The sequence below is a fragment of the Macrobrachium rosenbergii genome, chromosome 8, assembly GCF_040412425.1.
Source record: "Macrobrachium rosenbergii isolate ZJJX-2024 chromosome 8, ASM4041242v1, whole genome shotgun sequence".
Lineage (NCBI taxonomy): Eukaryota > Metazoa > Arthropoda > Malacostraca > Decapoda > Palaemonidae > Macrobrachium > Macrobrachium rosenbergii.
Genome location: NC_089748.1, coordinates 71,300,170 through 71,320,284, shown reverse-complemented (window position 1 = coordinate 71,320,284; position 20,115 = coordinate 71,300,170). Strand labels below are relative to the sequence as shown.

At 39.7% G+C, this 20,115-nt stretch overlaps 1 protein-coding gene across 5 annotated transcripts in view; it reads right to left on the bottom strand.

The window, feature by feature from the left end:
- The window catches only part of Spt20, a 256,861-nt gene that overhangs the window by 97,522 nt on the left and 139,224 nt on the right, over positions 1-20,115 (bottom strand). For all 5 annotated transcript variants that reach the window (XM_067107975.1, XM_067107974.1, XM_067107976.1 and 2 more), the window contains exon 12: positions 6,744-6,855. In XM_067107975.1, the coding sequence (XP_066964076.1) occupies positions 6,744-6,855 (112 nt within the window). The remainder of the gene's footprint in view (positions 1-6,743; positions 6,856-20,115) is intronic.

The window sequence follows — 20,115 nt, the reverse complement described above, 5'->3', positions numbered from 1 at the left end:
TTAAATGGTTTTATTTCTCCCACTAACTCCTGTTACCTAGTCACCATAAAATTCTGAAATTCTCTCATATGATTGCTTGCTTTAAAAGTGAAAGGACAGATGGTTAGTGCCTCCTGGAGAGGGTATTGGTTCTCTAAAATTGTTGTTGCACTATAGTTTCCATTAAACTGGAGAAAGGTTGCTTCTATGGCTTTCACTGCTACATTAATAGGCAGGATAACCATCTCCTTTGGTGGTTTCTGAATTCCTATTGAAGGAGGGACCAAGCACCATTCAGTATAGGGAAAGGCTGCTCTGTCCCAAAATTCTACATGCTCAACCTTAATCATAGTTTTTCTTTCATTAAAGAGGTATTTTCCATTTGGTGAAAGGATGCACACTGAGGTGTCATACCAAGGGTTATCAGTATCATGCTTGGGGGCAGATGTTGGTGCCCATACTACTTTCTGATCTGAGGTTTTAAAGTCCTACCTGGTCGTATTATTGTTACTAGTCAGAGCGCATGAGTGAATAGGCTGTTTCTTATCACCAACTCTGATTTCAATGGGGATCTGAACAACTGATTCAACTTCTTTTTGGGCTTGGGTTTTATATTACTCTGTTCCCATGACTCAAGTTTTTTGGTGAAGGTACCAATCTCTGCTTAGGCAGACTGTTCAACCTCTCTGGTTTAAAGGTTGATAAATTTTTACATATCAAACCCAATTCCATATCCAGGGCAGACCTGAATTCCTCATGGGAATCATGGATAGAGTCTCTGATATGGTGACACTCAGTAGCAAGTTAATCCTTGATACTGTTCATGATTTCCTCCCAGAATTCTGAAAGTACAGCAAGCGGAATTTCCTTGTCAGGGAAGCCAGCATGAAATGATTGAGCCAAGGCAGTTGTATCACCACTGCCCAGCAGGACAGAAATCCCAGATAAATCACTATACCCCCTACAGGGTACAGGTACTTCAGATGGGGTTGGGTGGACCTTATCAGGGTCCCCTTCAATATCTGATTGCTGCTTGGCAAAAGCAAGATTCTCATTTGAGGTATTTCTCTCATGTAAAGCAGACGACTGTTCCATAGATCTTCCAGATTCAGAAGGGAAATTTCAGTGGCTATATTCACTCCATGTTGGGTATTTGTGATATCCCTCCCAAGGAAAGACTCTTTGTCTCCATAGGAGGAATCGAAGTGGGAGTTCCCAGAATCCACTGCTTTTCAAGTATTGGCCCAAACATGGGTTCTGCCAGGAGAAGGAAGGAAACACACACTGCCAGAGTTCTGCTGGAAAAATGTAGTCTCCTTCTGTACTCTACTCCTACTGAAACTCATGACTCACAGAGACAGCTTCAGCTTAAGTTGAGCTCTTTCATCATCATTTAAACTTGTGGCAGAATTCAAACCCACAAACAAAACAATACACAACACTCACCCTGATCTTCAGTTGCTGGAGACGGACCAAAGGTCCACGGTCGCCAATCACAGCACACAAAACCACGAAACAAAACTGCAAACAGACCCTCCACCAACAATGAACAAAAAAGATGAGCCACATGCACCATCAATGTTGGTACAAAAAATCCGTCCACTTTCAAGGTTGGACCTCAACTACTAAGACTCTCCCAAAACCGAAATCTACCTAACATTTCCACAGACAAACAGCGCCATAAATGACTCCAACAACCGAACCACTCACAACGACAATTACACTCTCTCTCTCTCTCTCTCTCTCTCTCTCTCTCTCACACAAAACGTTGGGAAATGCTAAATACAAACAAATTCATTCATTCCTCTATATTGTTGCCAAGAGCATGTTGCATATTTCACACATGTTCAGCAACCAAACAAATTCCCTATTATTCCTAAAGGAGCCGGCTCATGACAGGTAGTTTTGAGCCATCTACACAGGCAAAAAGCAGATTGAGCAATTCGTTGCAGAACAGGCAATCTGTGGGTCTTATGTAATAGCAGCCCTGTAGTGATAAAAAGAACAGGTGCTTAATTAAAACTACCAAGTGTTAGCTATCTATATCACTGTATTAGCAGCCAAACCTTCAAATTAAAAATGGCTAACATGGAAAGTATGTGTCCATAGTATGCTGTTAGGTATCATGATCAATGGGTCATATCCATAAAATTGTATTATTGTATTAAAATATTAATTCACAGTTACTAGAATAGCATTACTATACCTTATAGGCATTACTCTCAAAATGCTTCCAACTCAAATTTATATAAAATCAGTATATCTAAGATTCTAACTTGTTTGACAAGGCTCAACATTACCAGTAAGTACTTTTATATTCCCGTAGGAAAAAGAAGAGCATCACAACCATTTTTTTCAACACCTGTGACATCACTATCAGTGGAGTCATACCCATTATAAGTAGGATCTGCATGAATGTAATTCCTTTACCACTTGAAAAGAACCCTGGTATTAAGGATAACTAGGAAACCTTCCATATAAAAAATCCATTTCGTTTGATTATAAAATGCTACAAAGGAAATACTGCCCTTTGGTAAACACCAAGGCTTGTAAGCCAAGCATGATTGGGAACTACTATCATGACTGTGTTTATTAAATAAGAAGTTTGGGTAACCTGATTTACCATTTTGGTAACCTCAAATTATCTATCAGTGTTAAAAAATTAATTGACTAATGAGTTTCAATAAAAAAGTTGTCTAATAATATCGCATTAATGCTAACTGTCGCTTTGTTTAAACCCGCACAGCAATTACAGCATAGCCTAGTGATCTAACCCTAAATTCTCACCTTGCAAATGCCTACTGGCTCCCAGTTTTAACAAATATAAGCACACCCATTTAAATTTTAAGGAAATAAAACTTTTCACTTGGTCTTATAACAACATACTTAGCTTGAAAGTCTTGAAGATGACAGAAAAACGCACAATCGAGAAATCACTCAGGACAAACCCAGGGGGATAAGTGAACTCGGGGGGACAGACCAGAGTGTAAATGAGAAAGACAGCTGATATACATGCTGCTGTCACATCTGTGCAAGTACAGTGAAGGGAAAGCTGAGACCAACTATAAGAGAATTCTTTGAGTTTGGTTGGTCTGTTTTATGGAGCCTTGGAGGGACCTTGAGAATGTAACTCCTTTGAGGACAAGCAGTGGCTATGCTACCAAAAAAATTATTTTAGCAAATATTTTATTCTACACAAAACAATAACTTAGACAAAATATGAATTGCAGGATATTCACTGAAATGTTTGGGCTCTGATATGTTAAGTAGGACATAAAAGGGCAAGAGGGCCTCTGGAAAAGGAGAAAAGGGGCTCAATACTCCAAAGGAAGAGTGAGTCAAGGGGTTCCATTGGAACCCTGTTTCAAAAGATATACAAGAATGGATATGAAACCACAAACAGCAGACAGGAAATTCTTAACATGGTTTGCATGATCTTCACCCAGAATAACCTGAAGAAAACCCACTAAGTAAGGAAGCTATCATTGCTGACCTTAGGAGTAACTTCAATGAGGACAACCCCACTATCCATGTCTTTGACTTACCATGGTCTGTGCTATCTCAGACATCATCACTGATGTAGGGATATGGATGGATGGACAAGGACCAGCATGGGATATGACTAGGCCTTGGTTGCACCTCATATATTTTCACTGCTGGACCAGCAACTCTTATGCACTTATAAGATGCAAGACTATTCCTCAAAGGCTTATCTTTTATCTTTGGTCATAAACGCTATGTCTAAAAATACCCACCAACTTTTTTCCACCTTCAGTTACCCCTCATGCTGACTGTGATAGGCACAACAGAGTGGTTTCTCTGGGAGTGCCATGCTTTGCCTAACGGGCAAAAATGGACAGGCAAGGTTACTTTGCAATGAAAATGATCTAGAGACAGAAAAAATTGATCAACGGATTAAGAATAATCAATTGGCATTAGGAAATGGCAATTACAGTAATATTACTCTAGAAGGACACCAACACCAAAATCGACTGAAAATAAACAGAAAAATATTATACATATATAATACAGTAATACATATACCGTACAGTATATTGATAAATATATACAGTATTTTCTTCTGCCAGTGTAAACAGGAAATACGTCGGTGCTTTTCGGAAGTTCCTAAAAGGTGTCAGCTATCATACTGGGGTCCAGTTATCTAATCCAGAATTTTCTAATATTCGCTAGCATACCAAAAAAATGCAAAATAAATAGTGAATATAATCATTTTAAAATTTTGTTGAGGGCTTGTACTCTTCAACAGTTGGCAATCCTTGAGTCTTTTTTTTTATAAAACAGGTAGTCCCAAAGTTAAACAATCAAACTACCTCCACCCTTCTTTTCTTGGTATGAGTGTTTACCCTGGATTTTTAATGTTTCTCCATGACACTCGCCTTCTATCCTCCCGTTTGGATGGTAACACCATTCTCCTGACATTTATGTAACATACATATTTTATAACTGTTTTTAGTATATTACTCTTAGTCCAAGTGTTGCATCATGTTTTAATGTAAATGTATATTTTTACAGCTTTGATAATGAAACTAGGCATCGAAATGTCAGTAATAAACCCTGCAAATGCCTGAGATATCTTCTTCAAGTTCCTTTTGGTTATACATGAGCCGCTGATTGCCATCACCCAATCTTTATATATACAGTACCGTATATACTCAAGTATCATGTGACTTTTGAAGACCTAACTTTGAACCTAATTTTAAGAGGGTCGCATCATACACGAGATATAAAATTAGCGTATGTAATATTCACACATTAGTATCGTATTATAAAATACAAACAACGAATGTGCACCTTTTCACTGGATCTTTTAAAAAGTTATGCTTTACTTCACTGTATCCAATAATATTGTATGAATTCTCATATTACTATTGTAATATCAAATACAAACACAGCGATCAATGTTTTGGTTTGAAAATCAGCCGAGGGCGATTACACAGGTAAGTTTATTTTTCCATATTAAACTTAATTCAAGAGCAATTTTCTTACTGCTAGTTAGCGTAAATGAATCTCTAGATAATCTATTTATATGGGACAAGGTTATTTTTTGTTATACAGTGTCTGTAAGTCGAAATATGACATATACGTATCGTTATGAACTAAATTTTGTTATTTTTTCGTTAATAGATGGCGTTGGAGGCATGTTTTTCTGTAAAAAAAAAATCAACAGATTCCATTTGCTATTTTCACTTGATTTCATCATAATACAAGCTTTAAGTACTTATGTTTTACTTGCATGAAAACAACAGTAAACTGCGTTCTTGCATGCCCAGTAGTTTTCATTAAAATACTTTACTCTCCAATTTTATTTACAGTTGAGTCTGATGGCATATTAAGTTTGTTACGCCTAACAGGAGTGAAGACACAAATGATCCGCCAGGTAAAGGGTAGAGCAAATTCCTTCCAAAAGGTTTTTAGATTTCGACACCAGAAAATGACCGTATCGTACAGTATACACTTGCACCCAGTGGTGGCGTTGTTTGCGTGTGGGAGTTGTCACCACCCTGGGTGTAATTTTAAAGTTTTTTTAAGTTATTAAAACTTTAAAACCTTTTTAATATATTATTTATCCATAAGAACAATTTCATATTAGAAAAAATACAATATAGTACATAGAAAGTATTGAAAATGGGTAGTAAATAAAGTTTGACTGGGTAAGTTCATGTTTGCCTTGGCCGTAATGGAATTATTCGCATAAGGTATGTGTATCGAAATCTGCGATTTTCCAGTTCTGCAAGGCCATGGATCGACCAAATTCTCGCATAACTGGGGACCCTACTGTGTCTGTACATATATTATATATATATATATATATATATATATATATATATATATATATATATATATAAAAATAATTAGAAGAATGGGAAATGGCAATCAATAACCTAGATATAACCAACAAGAACTTCAAGAAGACATCTCCAGCATTTGCATGGTTTATTACTGATTTTGAGGGCCTAGCCTCACTATCAAAGCTGTAAAAATATACATCCACATTAAAACATTACACGACACTTAGACCAAGAACAATATTCTAGAAACAGTTATAAAATATTCTACATAAAATGCCAGGAAAAAGGTATCACCATCTAAATGGAGGGAAAGAAGATGACTGTCACGGCAAAACGTTAAAAATCCTGGGTTAAATCTTATGCTAAGAAAAGAAGGGTGGAGGCAGTTTGTTTAACTTTGGGACTACCTGTTTTATAAAATGAGACCCAAGGGTTACCAGCTGTTGAGGAGTTCGAGCCCTCGACAGAATTTTAAAAAGATTACATTCAATATTTTTTTTGCATTTTTCTTATGCTCACGAATATTAAAAAATTCTGGATTAGATAACTGGACCCCAGTATGATAGCTGACACCTCTGTGACAATTGATATGGACTTTCAGGAACCTTCAAGAGACACCAACATATTTCCTGACTATATTGTGGGGAAGAAAATAGATACACCATATTCAATGTAATCAGAGGGTCCAGTCTATTCTTAGACTGTTAAGAAAATCAAAAGAATATCATTCTAAGTGTATGTTTTATGATAACATGATTTATTCAAACCACTGAGCAAAAAATCTCAGCTCTCATAGGCCTAGTCCAACTTAATTGGGTGACTGACAAGTTCCCTTGGCACATACTAGGTATACTAATAACCACATTTACATGTTTTCAATCATAAAAATAAGAGCATTACCACTTACAAATGTTATTATGCAACTGATATGAAGCAAAACTAATCACAAATTACCTGAATTCTGCTGTACTGGCTGGGCTGATATGAGACTGTTCAGTGTTGATGTTGATGACACTGTTATTGGTTTTGTTACAACAGTAACTGACTTCTTAACACCACCTTCTCCCTAGTAAACAGAAAGTAATGAAAATTAGATAGCACACTGTATTTACCTTATAATATTTTAGTAATACTTAGCCATTTTTGAGAAACAAAATCATCCCAGAACCCCCAGATCATGGTTCTGTTCATAACTGTCAACTTGTCACATATTTGACAAATTATGGTGGCCAGGCTATATATCTGAAAATCTTTCCTGTCTGTTGACTAATTCCATCAAAAAGAATAGCAACTTAAGCATTACCTTTACTTGCATCCAGATTGCTGGAAAGAAGTCTCTAAAGGGCAAAGAAGTCAGTCTTTCTATAGCATTTTATGCAATACTCTTTGCCAGGCTGTCTACCCTTTCACTGTCTGTTATATCTAAGTGGCTGGTATCCACAAAAAGTTAATTTCTACACCACAAAAATTTGGTATCCATAAAAAATCTCCATTCTAAAATTTCATATACAACTGGGTGCTTGGTATCAAGCCTTCTCAGAAATTGCAATATGATAAGGAGTTCTTAAAAATTAAATACAGTGGTTTTTCTTGTCTTGGGGTAAAAGTTCCCTTTAAACTTTTAAAATGCCCTATAACTATGCAGTAAAAATTGATAACATGCCGAACAAAGAACCAATGTGGTCAATATGTGGGAAAATTAACTTTAATCACACTAATTATATTTATATATACAGTATACAGCATTATACACTATATATATATATATATATATATATATATATATATATATATATATATATATATATATATATATATATATATATATATATATATATATATATATATATATATATATATATATATATATATATATATATATATATATATATATATATATATATATATATACATACATATATACATATACATGTACACATATACATATCTATACAGTATATACTTATACACATATGCACACACACACACACACATATATATACTGTAATATGTATATATATATATATATATATATATATATATATATATATATATATATATATATATATATATATATATATATATATATATATAGTAGAACCTTAGTTCTCGCTAATTTGTTCCAGAAGAAGTGTAGAGATTCGATTTTTGTAGAATTCTGAGTTAATTTCTTCCATAAGAAATAACTGAAAATGGATTAATCCATTCCTGACCACCAGTCATTACCCCAACCTTGCCTTTTTATACAAAACTTTACACAAATCACAATTAAATAGGTTCAGAGTTGAATAACTTACCGTATCAGAAGCACTTTTTACATTTTTAAATGCATACTGTATACAAAAAGTTGGCCTATGACCAATGCGGCTGTATTACCATAGGCTAGGCTAAGTAGCCTTATAGGTACTACCAGAATGTACTGTAACAGGTACACATGAAAACTGTTGTTAATAATGATAACATTGAAAAACAAGCCATATCACACGAAATTAATAATACAGTATTTATAAACCGAATTACTGTATGTCTGTTATCATAAAATTTAGAAAAATTTCCGAAATTACAGCTGAACTCGGCAGCCTGTGGCAGATATAAACAAACCAGAGCGCGCCAATGTTTATGTAATTAGTACCATGATACACCAGGGCGGCGCTCTGGTTTGTTTATATCTGCCACAGGCTATGCGAAGTTCGGCGTAATTTCGGAAATTTTTCTTAATTTTATGATAACAGACATACAGTAATTCGGTTTATAAATACTGTATTATTAATTTCATGTGATAATATGGCTTGTTTTTCAACAGCAGGGCAGTAGCATGTGTGGGCTTTAAATGCTTTTAAATAAGCATGGGAAGAACGCCACCAACAACGCCAACTAGCGCAGCCGCCAAACTTTTTCTACAAGCATCATATGATTCATCGGGTCGGATTTCGGTTTGTTGTTTGAACTCCGACACAAAATTTACTCAACATTAAGATAAATGTTGAAATCAGATTATTTGTTGAGTTCTAGTACAGTCGAGACTTGGGTTCTACTGTATATATATATACAGTATATATATATATATATATATATATATATATATATATATATATATATATATATGGCGAATATATATATATATATATATATATATATATATATATATATATATATATATATATATATATATATATATACATATATATATATATATATATATATATATATATATATATATATATATATATATATATATATATATATATATATATATATATATATGTATGAATATATATTTATACACACATATAATATACATATATACTGTATACAAATACATATATACATATATACATTATATATATATATATATATATATATATATATATATATATATATATATATATATATATATATATATATATATATATATATATATATATATATATATATATATGTATATATACAGGCAGTCCCGGTTTCTGACGGGGTCCGTTTTTACGCCACGTCGTAAACTGAAAATTGTTGTAAAGCGAAAAATCGTCGAAAATCGTCAAAGATCCTGATAAAACCTTACTTTAATGCTTTGGGTGTATTGAAAAAGATGTAAACTGCATTTTTATTGAGTTCTTCATAAAAAAACTCCAAACTTTTATTATTCTGTCGTTCTGGAGCCATATTTCCTCTGTCGGATCGGCATACAACATGTCGTAACCCTGGAACATGCGCCGTAAACCAGGAAATAATTTCTGATGAATATATTTGAGCGTCATAACCTAGGAATGTTGTAGAGTCGGACCATCGTAAACTGCAGAAGTGCAGGGTATGACTGTATGTGTGTGTGTGTGTGTGTGTGTGTGTGTGTGTGTGTGTAATATATATATATATATATATATATATATATATATATATATATATATATATATATATATATATACATACACACACACACACACACACACATACAGTCATACCCTGCACTTATGCAGTTTCTGATGGGTCCGACTACGACATTCCTAGGTTATATATATATATATATATATATATATATATATATATATATATATATATATATATATATATATATATATATATATATATATATATATATGCAGGGTTACGTTCCAAATCCCCTTTGTGCAAGGCGAATTTCGTGTAAGTTTGGCACAGTCTCTAAAAATGTGAATAAATGTTTATTTCTAGAATTTAAATACTAAGTATGGGTGTGTCTGGACAACTCGGTACTGGACAATTTGGTACCGGACAACTTGGTGCCGGATAATTCAGTACTAGGAAAGTTTGGTACAGGACAATTCAGTACCAGATAATTCAGTAACAGAAGGTTTTTAACTAAACTACTCATTTAAATATACAATTTAGGCCAAAGGCCAAGCACTAGGACTTGTCTCATTCATCTCTAAAAGGGAAATTGATATTAAGAAGGTTTTAAGGATGTGACAGGAGGAAAACCTCACAGTTGCACTAGAAAACAATTTTAGAGTGTGGAAAGTCAGATGGAAGAAAAAGAATATGAACGGAGATACAGTAAAAGAAACGAAAGAGGTTGCAACTAGGGGCTGAAGGGACGCTGCATAGACCCTTCAGTAATGAGATATGAAATGATTATTCTAAGTCAAGTGGTGGTGACCCATTCGTTTATATATTTTCAGCCCATTTTAAAGTATAGCATTGTTACTGGGGTCAATTATTTTTTCTTACTGAATTTTATTATCAGTTATCAGCCCATGAAGTATGGAACGGCCACTTGCAAGTTTGTAAATTTGTAAAAGTGAAGAAAGAAACTGGCCGATAACGAAAACTATTTTTACCATAAACATCAAGACAATGCTGACGGTTCAAAAATATACTGGCGTTGTGAAAATTGCTCGTGCAAAGCTCGACTTCATACAGATGAACATTTTGAAATGCTGCAAGTTTTAAGATTTTTTTCTTTTAGTATTGTGTTCAATAAATGCAAAAATTAATTTTGTCAATTTATTTTATTTTATTAAACATCAATTTTAATAGTAGTTTAAATTTTCTAAGCATTATAAATTCTCTTCTTTTTTACCACTGATAACTAAACAACATATATACATTGTGTCTGTGTGTTAATCTTTTCAGTAATACTAGTGGTACCAGACAATTCCTAGTACTGAATTGTCCGGTACCAAATTATCCGATACCTAATTGTCTGGTACCAAAATGTCCTATTACTGAATTGCCTGGTACTGAATTGTCCGGTACCTTAAGTATGACGCTAATCATGCTCCCAAAGTATTAAAATAACATTTAAATGAAATTAAAGTTACTGTAATTTCATTCAAAAGTTAGCTTAATACATTACCCTTAAAAAAGAAATAAATGGTTGGTGTAAAAATAGTGTGAATATTAGTATAGTATACTATTTCTCTCTCTCCCCATTCCAGCAATCTATTTTTAGAAGTCTTCTCAACCTCGCTTTTAAAAACTTCTTTATTCTGTCTCTTTCTCTTTGTTCTGAAATGCTCTACGTCTCTATGTTTAAGAACAGCACACTTACAGTTTGCAGACGGTTCAGGTAAAATTAGATCAATTTAAAACTATCTACTGTACAGGTAAAGACATACAGAGAAACAGTAACATGTAGGCTGCGCTAACTACGAGAGAGAAAGAGAGAGAGATAACAGTTGTCTTTACTTAAGAGAGTGACAGTTTTTAAGAATTATTATGGACACAGAGAGAAAGAGAGAGAGAGAGAGAGAGAGAGAGAGAGAGAAATCTTTTGACCCCTAATCAGCAACACTCAACCTTCTTGTCATTTTAAATGACATGTCTGACAGCTTTTGCCTTTCAGCTTCTTACAAATGATGAGGGGAAGAATTTGTTTGTTTAAAATAATACGAATTTTGTAATTACACTTTTATTTCTGAGTCCAGTCCCGTGTCAGCCGGTGAAATTCCATTATAGCACGAATTTCTAGGTATAATATGCTAGATATACCAGAGAAAAAAGAGCTTTCAGGAAAGCTGGGGTTACTACCCCCAGATCGAGCGTCTTCTCCAGGGAAGACGTCGGTATAACGAAGGGTGAGTGAAAGATCACTACCACGGAGTCTTACTCGAAAGATCTCTCCCTATCAAAACCCCCAGAACAGAGCGGTGAGCTGTTACAGCCCCACACCCAACACCCGCCAGCTCGGCGACACCAGCGCCACCTACCTCATTCCATTTTCTAGCACGTGATAGCTATTTTTCTTTTGTGTGCTCGTCTCCATTTTTTTGGATTTTTTCATCTTTCGCCGATGTCATCGAGCAGCTTTACCATCTCCAAGTTAAGTACCATCTTCTTGTGGGGTTTTGTTCTATATTTTTGGCTGTTATGGTCTCGTATTTTTATAAATATTGAGATCTTATTATGACGCCACGGCGTCCCCCGCCAGCCATGTCACCATGAGGCGACTCCTTCTGTTCTTTTCTGTTGGGGTTGTCTCTCCTTGTCGTTATAGATGTTATTTTTTTGCCCCATGGTTCCCTTCCTGGTGGTTCCTGCGGTGGCCCCCTTTTTGAATTACGTTATTATTGGCCTACCTGGCCTTTGTGGGGTGATGCCCGTCCAGTACCCCCCAGGTTGGGTTCCTTATTATTTTTAGTCTGTATTAGGCTAATTTATTTTATTCTTGAAGATGGTGCTCTCTAGTTTTATTTTTATTTTTTTTATTATTTCATTGTTTACCTCGGGTGTGGTAGCGGCAGCCTCAGATCTAACCGCTTCCCCGAGGTAGGCTACGCTCTCTATTGAGCACATTTTGTTTCCATTTTATGTGTGATGGTTATTTGTGGAGTAGGCTTATTTTGCTTCCATCCCCTTGCCCTGGGTGGAGATCCATCAGGTTGAGGGAGTTTTGTTGCTGTTTCCTCCAGGGTCGTTTTTGGTGGGCAGAGTGAGCCCCTTAGTTCTCTTCCTTCCTTTGGGGGAATAGAGTTCTTTGGATGTGTTTCCTCTAGGCTAGTCGCCTTCTTGCCCGCCTTCTCGATCCCGGTTGGTTCTCGGCACAAAATTTCTCTCCCTGTTTGCTTCCTCCTCCCCTTTGCACTCCTTCCATTTTCCTAGCCTATACTAGGTTAGGTCCCTATTAGGCTTTGCCTAGGCAGGAGTCGGGCTTCGGGTTGGTTCCTCCCCAGTCATAGGCCACCCTCCAAGTTTCATTTTTCTTGGGAGTGTATGTGTGCAGTTGAGCAGGTGATATATTTCCCCTGTCTCCTGTTCTCTTTCTTCCTGGTAGCCTAGCCATTCTCCCCCTCCACCCCTCCCCCACCCCTCCAGCCTTGCTCTACTCGTGCGGGTGACGCTAGATGGCGTTTTCTCCGAGTTCAGGGACTTCTCCATTTGGTTGAGGGATTCGCTCCTCCCATACAGTCCCTAGCATCGCTGTGTTGGTGTTGGTGGTTTGTTTTACTCGAACGTGTTCGAACACTCTATCCCGCACTTCTTTCTCCCCGTCGGGTTACGTTGTTGGGTTATTATACTTGCTCCGGCCTATGTTATGAATATATGAGCATCTTGCCCACCTTGTTTCTCTGGCGGGGAAGTAAGTGAGGAAGGTTTTTTTAATTATAGGGGAGCGGATCCTCCGGTCTCCGGAGCATTTGAGTTTGTACCATCACTTGTTTAATGTTATTATTTATGAATATACATATTTAGATAAGTGTGTTTATCTAACGGAGTACTCTCCTTATTTATATATATACGTGAGTCCGGTTCTACACCGGGGGTCTCCGCCGTTATTTTACTGGCAGCCCTTATGGTTGAGTTCTGTTGTCTCATTCCTTTCATTCCCGGAGTATTCCGGGTCTGAAGCCTTACCTTCCACTCTGTGTATTTTAGAGCTTATTGGCCCAGTTTATGATAAGGGATTTCTTCTCCGCCGGAGTATTCCGGTTGCAGTTGAAATTCCCGGCCTTGCCGGCTTTAGTTTGCTTAGGTGGGAGGTTCATGTACTTTTTCCACTTACAGACTGTTCGCTGTGAGGAGCCGGGGGTGCACCGTGTCACTCCAACAACCTTACGGTCACGTAGTGTGCCGGACCCACGCTGGTTGTGCGGTCCGCTCTGGATGACTTGTAGTTTGGCACCCTGATGGTTGTGAGGTTTGCTTTCGCTCTCTGCACAACTGTCCAGGATGAGTCGGTAAGTGACAGTCTTCATTACTCCATTTTACGCTCCTCATTTTGAATATTGTTTATGAGGTTCCCGGACTGTTTTCGTCCTTAGCTAATTGTTGGTTTTTTACAGGCGGACGAAGTCCTCCAAGAAGTCTGCCTTGGAATCCCTCCGGGCCTGGGTGGCTGGGTTTGGCAGGAATGTTCCGTCGGGGAAGCCCTACGTCCTCGACGCTAGGTTGAGGGACTTGCTCTACCCGGCGCACGGGTGGCGCGCCGCAGTGCCTGAAGATCTTGCCACCCCATCATCCAGCAGATCCGGGATGAGACCCAGCCACCCCAAGTGGATATCCTCTACGCTGAGGTTTCGGAGGACGCCGCCGCCTTGGATCTTAGACCTGGAACCTATGAATATAGAGCAGGACCAGGTGGTAAGTGGTGAGGTAGGTGAGGTTGTTGGGGCGGGCCCCCTTTATTTGACTCCCCAGCTTCATCCATTTCTTCCTTTTCAGGTTTTGTGAAGTCTTCCTCCTTGGGTGATAGAGCTCCATCTGCTATCCCCAAGTTGAAGTTGAAGACTTCATGGAAGGCGAAGGGCTATAAGTCCTCGCCCTTCCAAGAAGGCATTGCCCTTTCCCCCCGTCGAAGGCTAAGGTCTCAGGACCTGTAGCCTCCGGGAGCAAGTCTGGTTCCTCCGGCAAAGGCGCGAGTAAGAGGGCTGCAAAACCAAGCCCTCCTCGCCAACCTGCCTTTGACGCAGAGGCCTTTGCCAACCAGCTTTAAAAGGTTCAGAGGACCTGGATTCGAGAGTTCAATAAGATCTCCAAAAGTTTGCCAGTCATGACAATATACTGGCGGGAATGGCTCAACCACCCCAGCCGAACCCCAGTATGTCATCCCGACACGGACCTCCCGCCGTTTCGATGTCGGTAACCCTTGGCGTTTCAGCCCTCCGGGCCATCCAACATGATGGCAAACTGACTAATTGATGGTCTTGGCACGAGGACGGTTGGAGGAATTAGAGTTCTTCCCCCCGATCTCTTGCCCCCTTACCCAGGCTTCGTGGAAGATTGACAGAGGAAGCTTGGATTCGGTCAGACAAGGTTCCTAGGAGACTGTCATCGTCCCTAGGGACCAAGCTCAGTCGGCTCTCCTGCGCACTCTGACGGAGTGGCAGGCAGACAACACAAAGTTGACTCCTTTCAAGGGCAACTTTACCATGTTTTGCCCTGGGAGACAACTTACCCACCCCTGTTTGAACAAAGTCGCTCTGGCTACGCCCGAGCGTGCTTTGAAGGTAATCCGTTACCTCAGCTGAGGGAGACAGACCCCACTTCCTGGTATTCCCAGGAAGTAATGAGTTCTGGATGGATGCTCCGTCCACTTTCACTGTTGGGAAGTTGGACCCCTTCTGCGCTTCCTCACAGTTCAGTGAGCAGCTCCCAAGCTGCCGGAATCTTTGCTAAAGGCGGAGTTTGATGCCCGGACTAAGTTAGCCCGGTCCCTGAACTCCGTCTGCCTCACGGAAGCCACTGCCGTCTCCTGCTCGGACGAGCCATTTTTCCAAGTCTTGGCTAAGTCCTTGCTGGCTGGCTTTCAGTCTGACCTATTTGAGTTTATCATGGCCAGACTGGAATGCAGAAAGTTCATCTTTGCCGATGCCACTATCCGCCACGAGCCTAACAAGCTCGTAAAGAGCTCGATCTGGGGGCCTAACCTCTTCCCAGAAGAAGAGGTCACGAATGTTATGGCTGAGGCTACACGGGCCAACCAGAGTCTTCGCTCTCGCTGGGGCATTTCTGCCTACAAGCGCAAGACCCCAGAATCTGCCGGCCCCCAATCGAGAGGAGGCAAACGCGTTTCAGGAGGCATAAGAGGCCCCACCATCAGGCGGTAGTCCAAGCCGTCCCGGTCTCGGCAGTGGCACAGCCATCTCCACCTCAAAGGCTCACCCCCAACAGTATGTGCTGGTCCAACCAGCTCATTCCCCCTCCTATGTGGCCTCACCAGCATACAACCCCACATATGAGGGCCGTGGATTTATTTTCACGGCCTTAACAGGGTTGCAAGGGGGGAAGAGGCAGGGCCCCCTCATAGAGGAAAAGCCCAACACCACCCCAAGAGGAAGACCTGGACGTGGTAGGGGAATAAACCTGCTCCCTCCCACTGAGAGAACACAGGTAGGTGGTCGCCTGTTTTGGTTCAGGGACCAATGGACCTTCAGCCCTTGGGCACACAGCATTGTGTCCAAAGGTCTAGGATGGAGCTGGATCAAAAACCCTCCTCCTCCAACCAGGTTTTACCAGCCACCCTCATCAATCCTACAGGATTATGTGGCAGAATTGCTCAACAAACAAGCAATAAAGAAAGTAAGGCACCTAAAGTTTCAAGGCAGGTTATTCACTGTTCCCAAAAAGACTCCGATCAGCAAAGAGTGATCCTGGATCTGTCGCGTCTAAATCTCTACATAAAATGCGACAAATTTCGCATGCTTACGGTAGCTCAGGTACGGACTCTACTTCCGCGTGGAGCCGTCACCACCTCTATCGATCTTTCAGACGCTTATTATCACGTCCCGGTTGCGCGGAACTTCTCTCAGTTCCTCGGTTTCAGACTCGGGAATCAAGCCTACTCCTTCAGGGTCATGCCCTTCGGTCTAAACATTGCGCCCAGGATATTCACAAGCTGGCGGACACGGTAGTTCAACAACCCGGTCTCAAGGGATATCCCTAGCAGCATATTTAGACGATTGGATAATTTGGGCACCAACAGTTCTGGAGTGTCAGAAAGGCTACGTCCATAGTCATCAACTTCCTGGAGTCGTTAGGGTTTTCAACTGAACAGAGAGAAGTCCCGCCTGACTCCGGAGTCCCGGTTTCAGTGGCTGGGTCTCCAGTGGGATCTGTCATCTCACACGCTATCTCTTCCGCCTCCCAAGAGGAAAGAGATAGCATCTCTCACCAGGAAATTTCTCAAAAATCCATCAGCATCCCGCCGATCCCAAGAAAGGGTCCTTGGGTCTCTTCAATTTGCCTCAGTGACGGACCTGCTCTTAAAAGCGAAGTTAAAAGACATAAACAGAGTGTGGCGGAGTCGAGCCAATGTCAAGCTCAGAGACAAGGTCTCCTCTATTCCTCAAATCTTAAAGACAAGACTGCGGCCTTGGGCCACAGTCAGAGGCCTGTCCAATACAGTTCCGCTTCAATTTCCCCCTCCGGCACTAGTTGTTCACACAGACGCTTCCTAAGCGGCTGGGGGATATTCACCAAAACAAAAAGTACAAGGAACGTGGTCCACAATGTTTCAGCAGTTCCATATAAACACCCTGGAAGCTATGGCGGTCTTTCTAACTCTAAAGAAAATCCGCCCCCAACCGGATTCATATCAGGTTGGTATTGACAGCGCAGTGGTAGTTCATTGCATCAACAGGGGCGGCTCCAAATCAGGTCGAGTAAACCAAGTAATGGTTGCTATCTTCTCCCTGGCGAACAAGCACGGCTGGCACCTGTCAGCCACCCACCTAGCGGGGGTACGGAACGTGGTGGCGGATTCCCTGTCCAGGGCTACTCCGTTGGAGACGGAGTGGTCCCTGGACGGGGAATCTTTCAAATGGATTTGCTGCCGGGTTCCGGGTCTCCAAGTGGATCTGTTCGCAACGGAGAGCAACTTCAAGCTCCCCTGTTATGTGGCCCCAACCTGGACCCTCAGGCGTTCGCCACGGACGCAATGACAGTAGATTGGAACAATTGGGAGAAAATTTATCTGTTCCTCCAATAAATTTACTGCTGAAAGTTTTACACAAACTCAGGACATTCAAAGGTCAACCAGCCCTAGTAGCCCCTATTGGCCGAAGAGCAATTGGTTCCCTCTTCTTCAGGAACTGGGATTACGGAGTCTTCGGATTCCCAAGCCCATTCTGACCCAGACAGTACAAACCAAGACTGTGTCAGCTTCCTCAAGAATTCAGAATGCCCTAGTTTTATGGACTTTATAAAATTCGCAGCCCAAAAGGAGCAAACATTGACCCTGTCAACACTCTGTTTTTTGAATCAGATAAAAGAGATTCTACTCTTAGACAGTATGACTCAGCAGTCAAAAAGTTAGCCTCCTTCCTAAAAGCATCTGAAGCCAAAATCATGACAGCTAATTTAGGAGTTTCCTTCTTTAGGTCACTGTTTGAGAAAGGCCTTGCTCCGGCCACTATTACCACAATCAAGTCAGCATTGAAGAAAGTATTTCTTTACGGCTTTAAAATCGACCTTACAGATTCCTATTTTTCATCCATCCCCAGAGCATGCGCTCGTCTGAGACCAGTATCACGCCCACAGTCTGTTTACGTGGTTTCTCAATGACGTCCTTAAGTTAGCATCAGAGATGGACAACTTTCATTGCTCTTATCAGGATCTGTTAAGGAAGACTTTATTTTTGATTAGCTTGGCTTCAGGTGCTAGAATCTCAGAGCTGTCGGCTCTCACTAGAGGTGATAATTTTGTGAACTTCCTCCCGTCTGGAGAGGTCCTCCTTTCCCCTGACCCTAGATTTTTAGCTAAAAACGAAGACCCACAGGACAGGTGGTCTCCTTGGAAGGTGGTGCCCTTCCACAAGACCAGTCTTTATGTCCAGTTTATACACTTAAATCTTACCTTTTAAGAACTCCACAGAGTAAGTCGGGTCCTCTTTTTATCAGGGAGAAAGGTGGTACTCTTTCACTAAATGCTATAAGACAACAAATTCTATATTTTTATTAAACAGGCCAACCCAGATTCAGTTCCTAAGGTTCATGATATTCGAGCAGTTGCTACTTCCATTAATTACTTTCATAATATGGACTTCTCAGAGTTATCTAAATACACGGGTTGGAAATCACCTCTAGTGTTTAAACGCCACTATTTAAAATCACTCAAGCCCTGAAATTTTCTACAATAGCTGTGGGAAGTGTCATCTCCCCACCTTAATTAATCATATCCTTATCCTTTCCTTTCCCCCCCGCCCGCCTGCCTCATTTACTTTTCTGCTTATCCTCCTGGTTGATCATATGCCTCACTGCCTGGCTCCTCATATTGATGTTTCTTGTCTCTGTTGATGGAAAAACTGTAATCTGACATGTTATGATTGTTTTTTCTTGTGGGGTACTGGGTGGTTTTTATTTTGCTCCATGTACCCCAGATATATGTATATGTACTGTATATTTTATTTCCCATTTGATTTTGTCTCTTACGTGTTTAGCCTAAGTTTATGTGTAGTTTTTAAGATTATATAGTATTTAAGATTATATTTGCCATTTAATTTTGCAAATTTCATGTTTCATTATGCTTTTAGTAATTTTAAGTATTTTTGGGGCCTTTTTCCCGTCGTGCCGGGACTTCCCCACATTTTTCGTAATATTAAGTTTTTAATGTGCCTTAGATTTAGTATTTAGTTTTAAGTTCTTGCTACATGTAAGAGATTCCTTAATTAAAATTATTTTGGTAAAATTTTGTTTTTTCTTCAGATTACCTTTTTTCCTGGTAGTTTGCAGCCTTGGCATGATTCTCTATCACTATTTCACCGGCTGACACGGGACTGGACTCAGAAAAGGGATTTTGACAAAGGAAAAATCTATTTCTGAGGAAGGTCCCGTGTCACCCGGTGACCCTCCCTGAATCACCTATTGCTCCCCCTTTCTTGCACATGCCAAGTCTGGGGTTAGTGCTAGCATGGAATGAGGTAGGTGGCGCTGGTGTCGCCGTCCTGGCGGGTGTTTGGTGTGGGGGCTGTAACGGCTCACCGCTCTGTTCCGGGGGGTTTTGATAGGAGAGATCTTTCGAGTAAGTTTCCGTGGTAGTGATCTTTCACTCACCCTTCTTATACCGACGTCTTCCTGAGAAGACGCTCGATCTGGGGGTAGTAACCCCAGCTTTCCTGAAAGCTCTTTTTCTCTGGTATATCTAGCATGTTATACCTAGAAATTCGTGCTATAATGGAATTTCACCGGGTGACACGGGACCTTCTCAGAAATAGATTTTTCCTTTGTCAAAATCCCTTTTTTATTACAGACATTATAAAAATTTTTATTATTATTATTATTATTATTTTATATTATTATTGTTATTATGCATTTGAAAATCAGTTCCACCAGATGTTAGGTTGCAGATTTATATAAACAAAAAAATGCACATAACCATACATGTCCCATAAAAATTCTCTCATCTCATAAAAGATTTG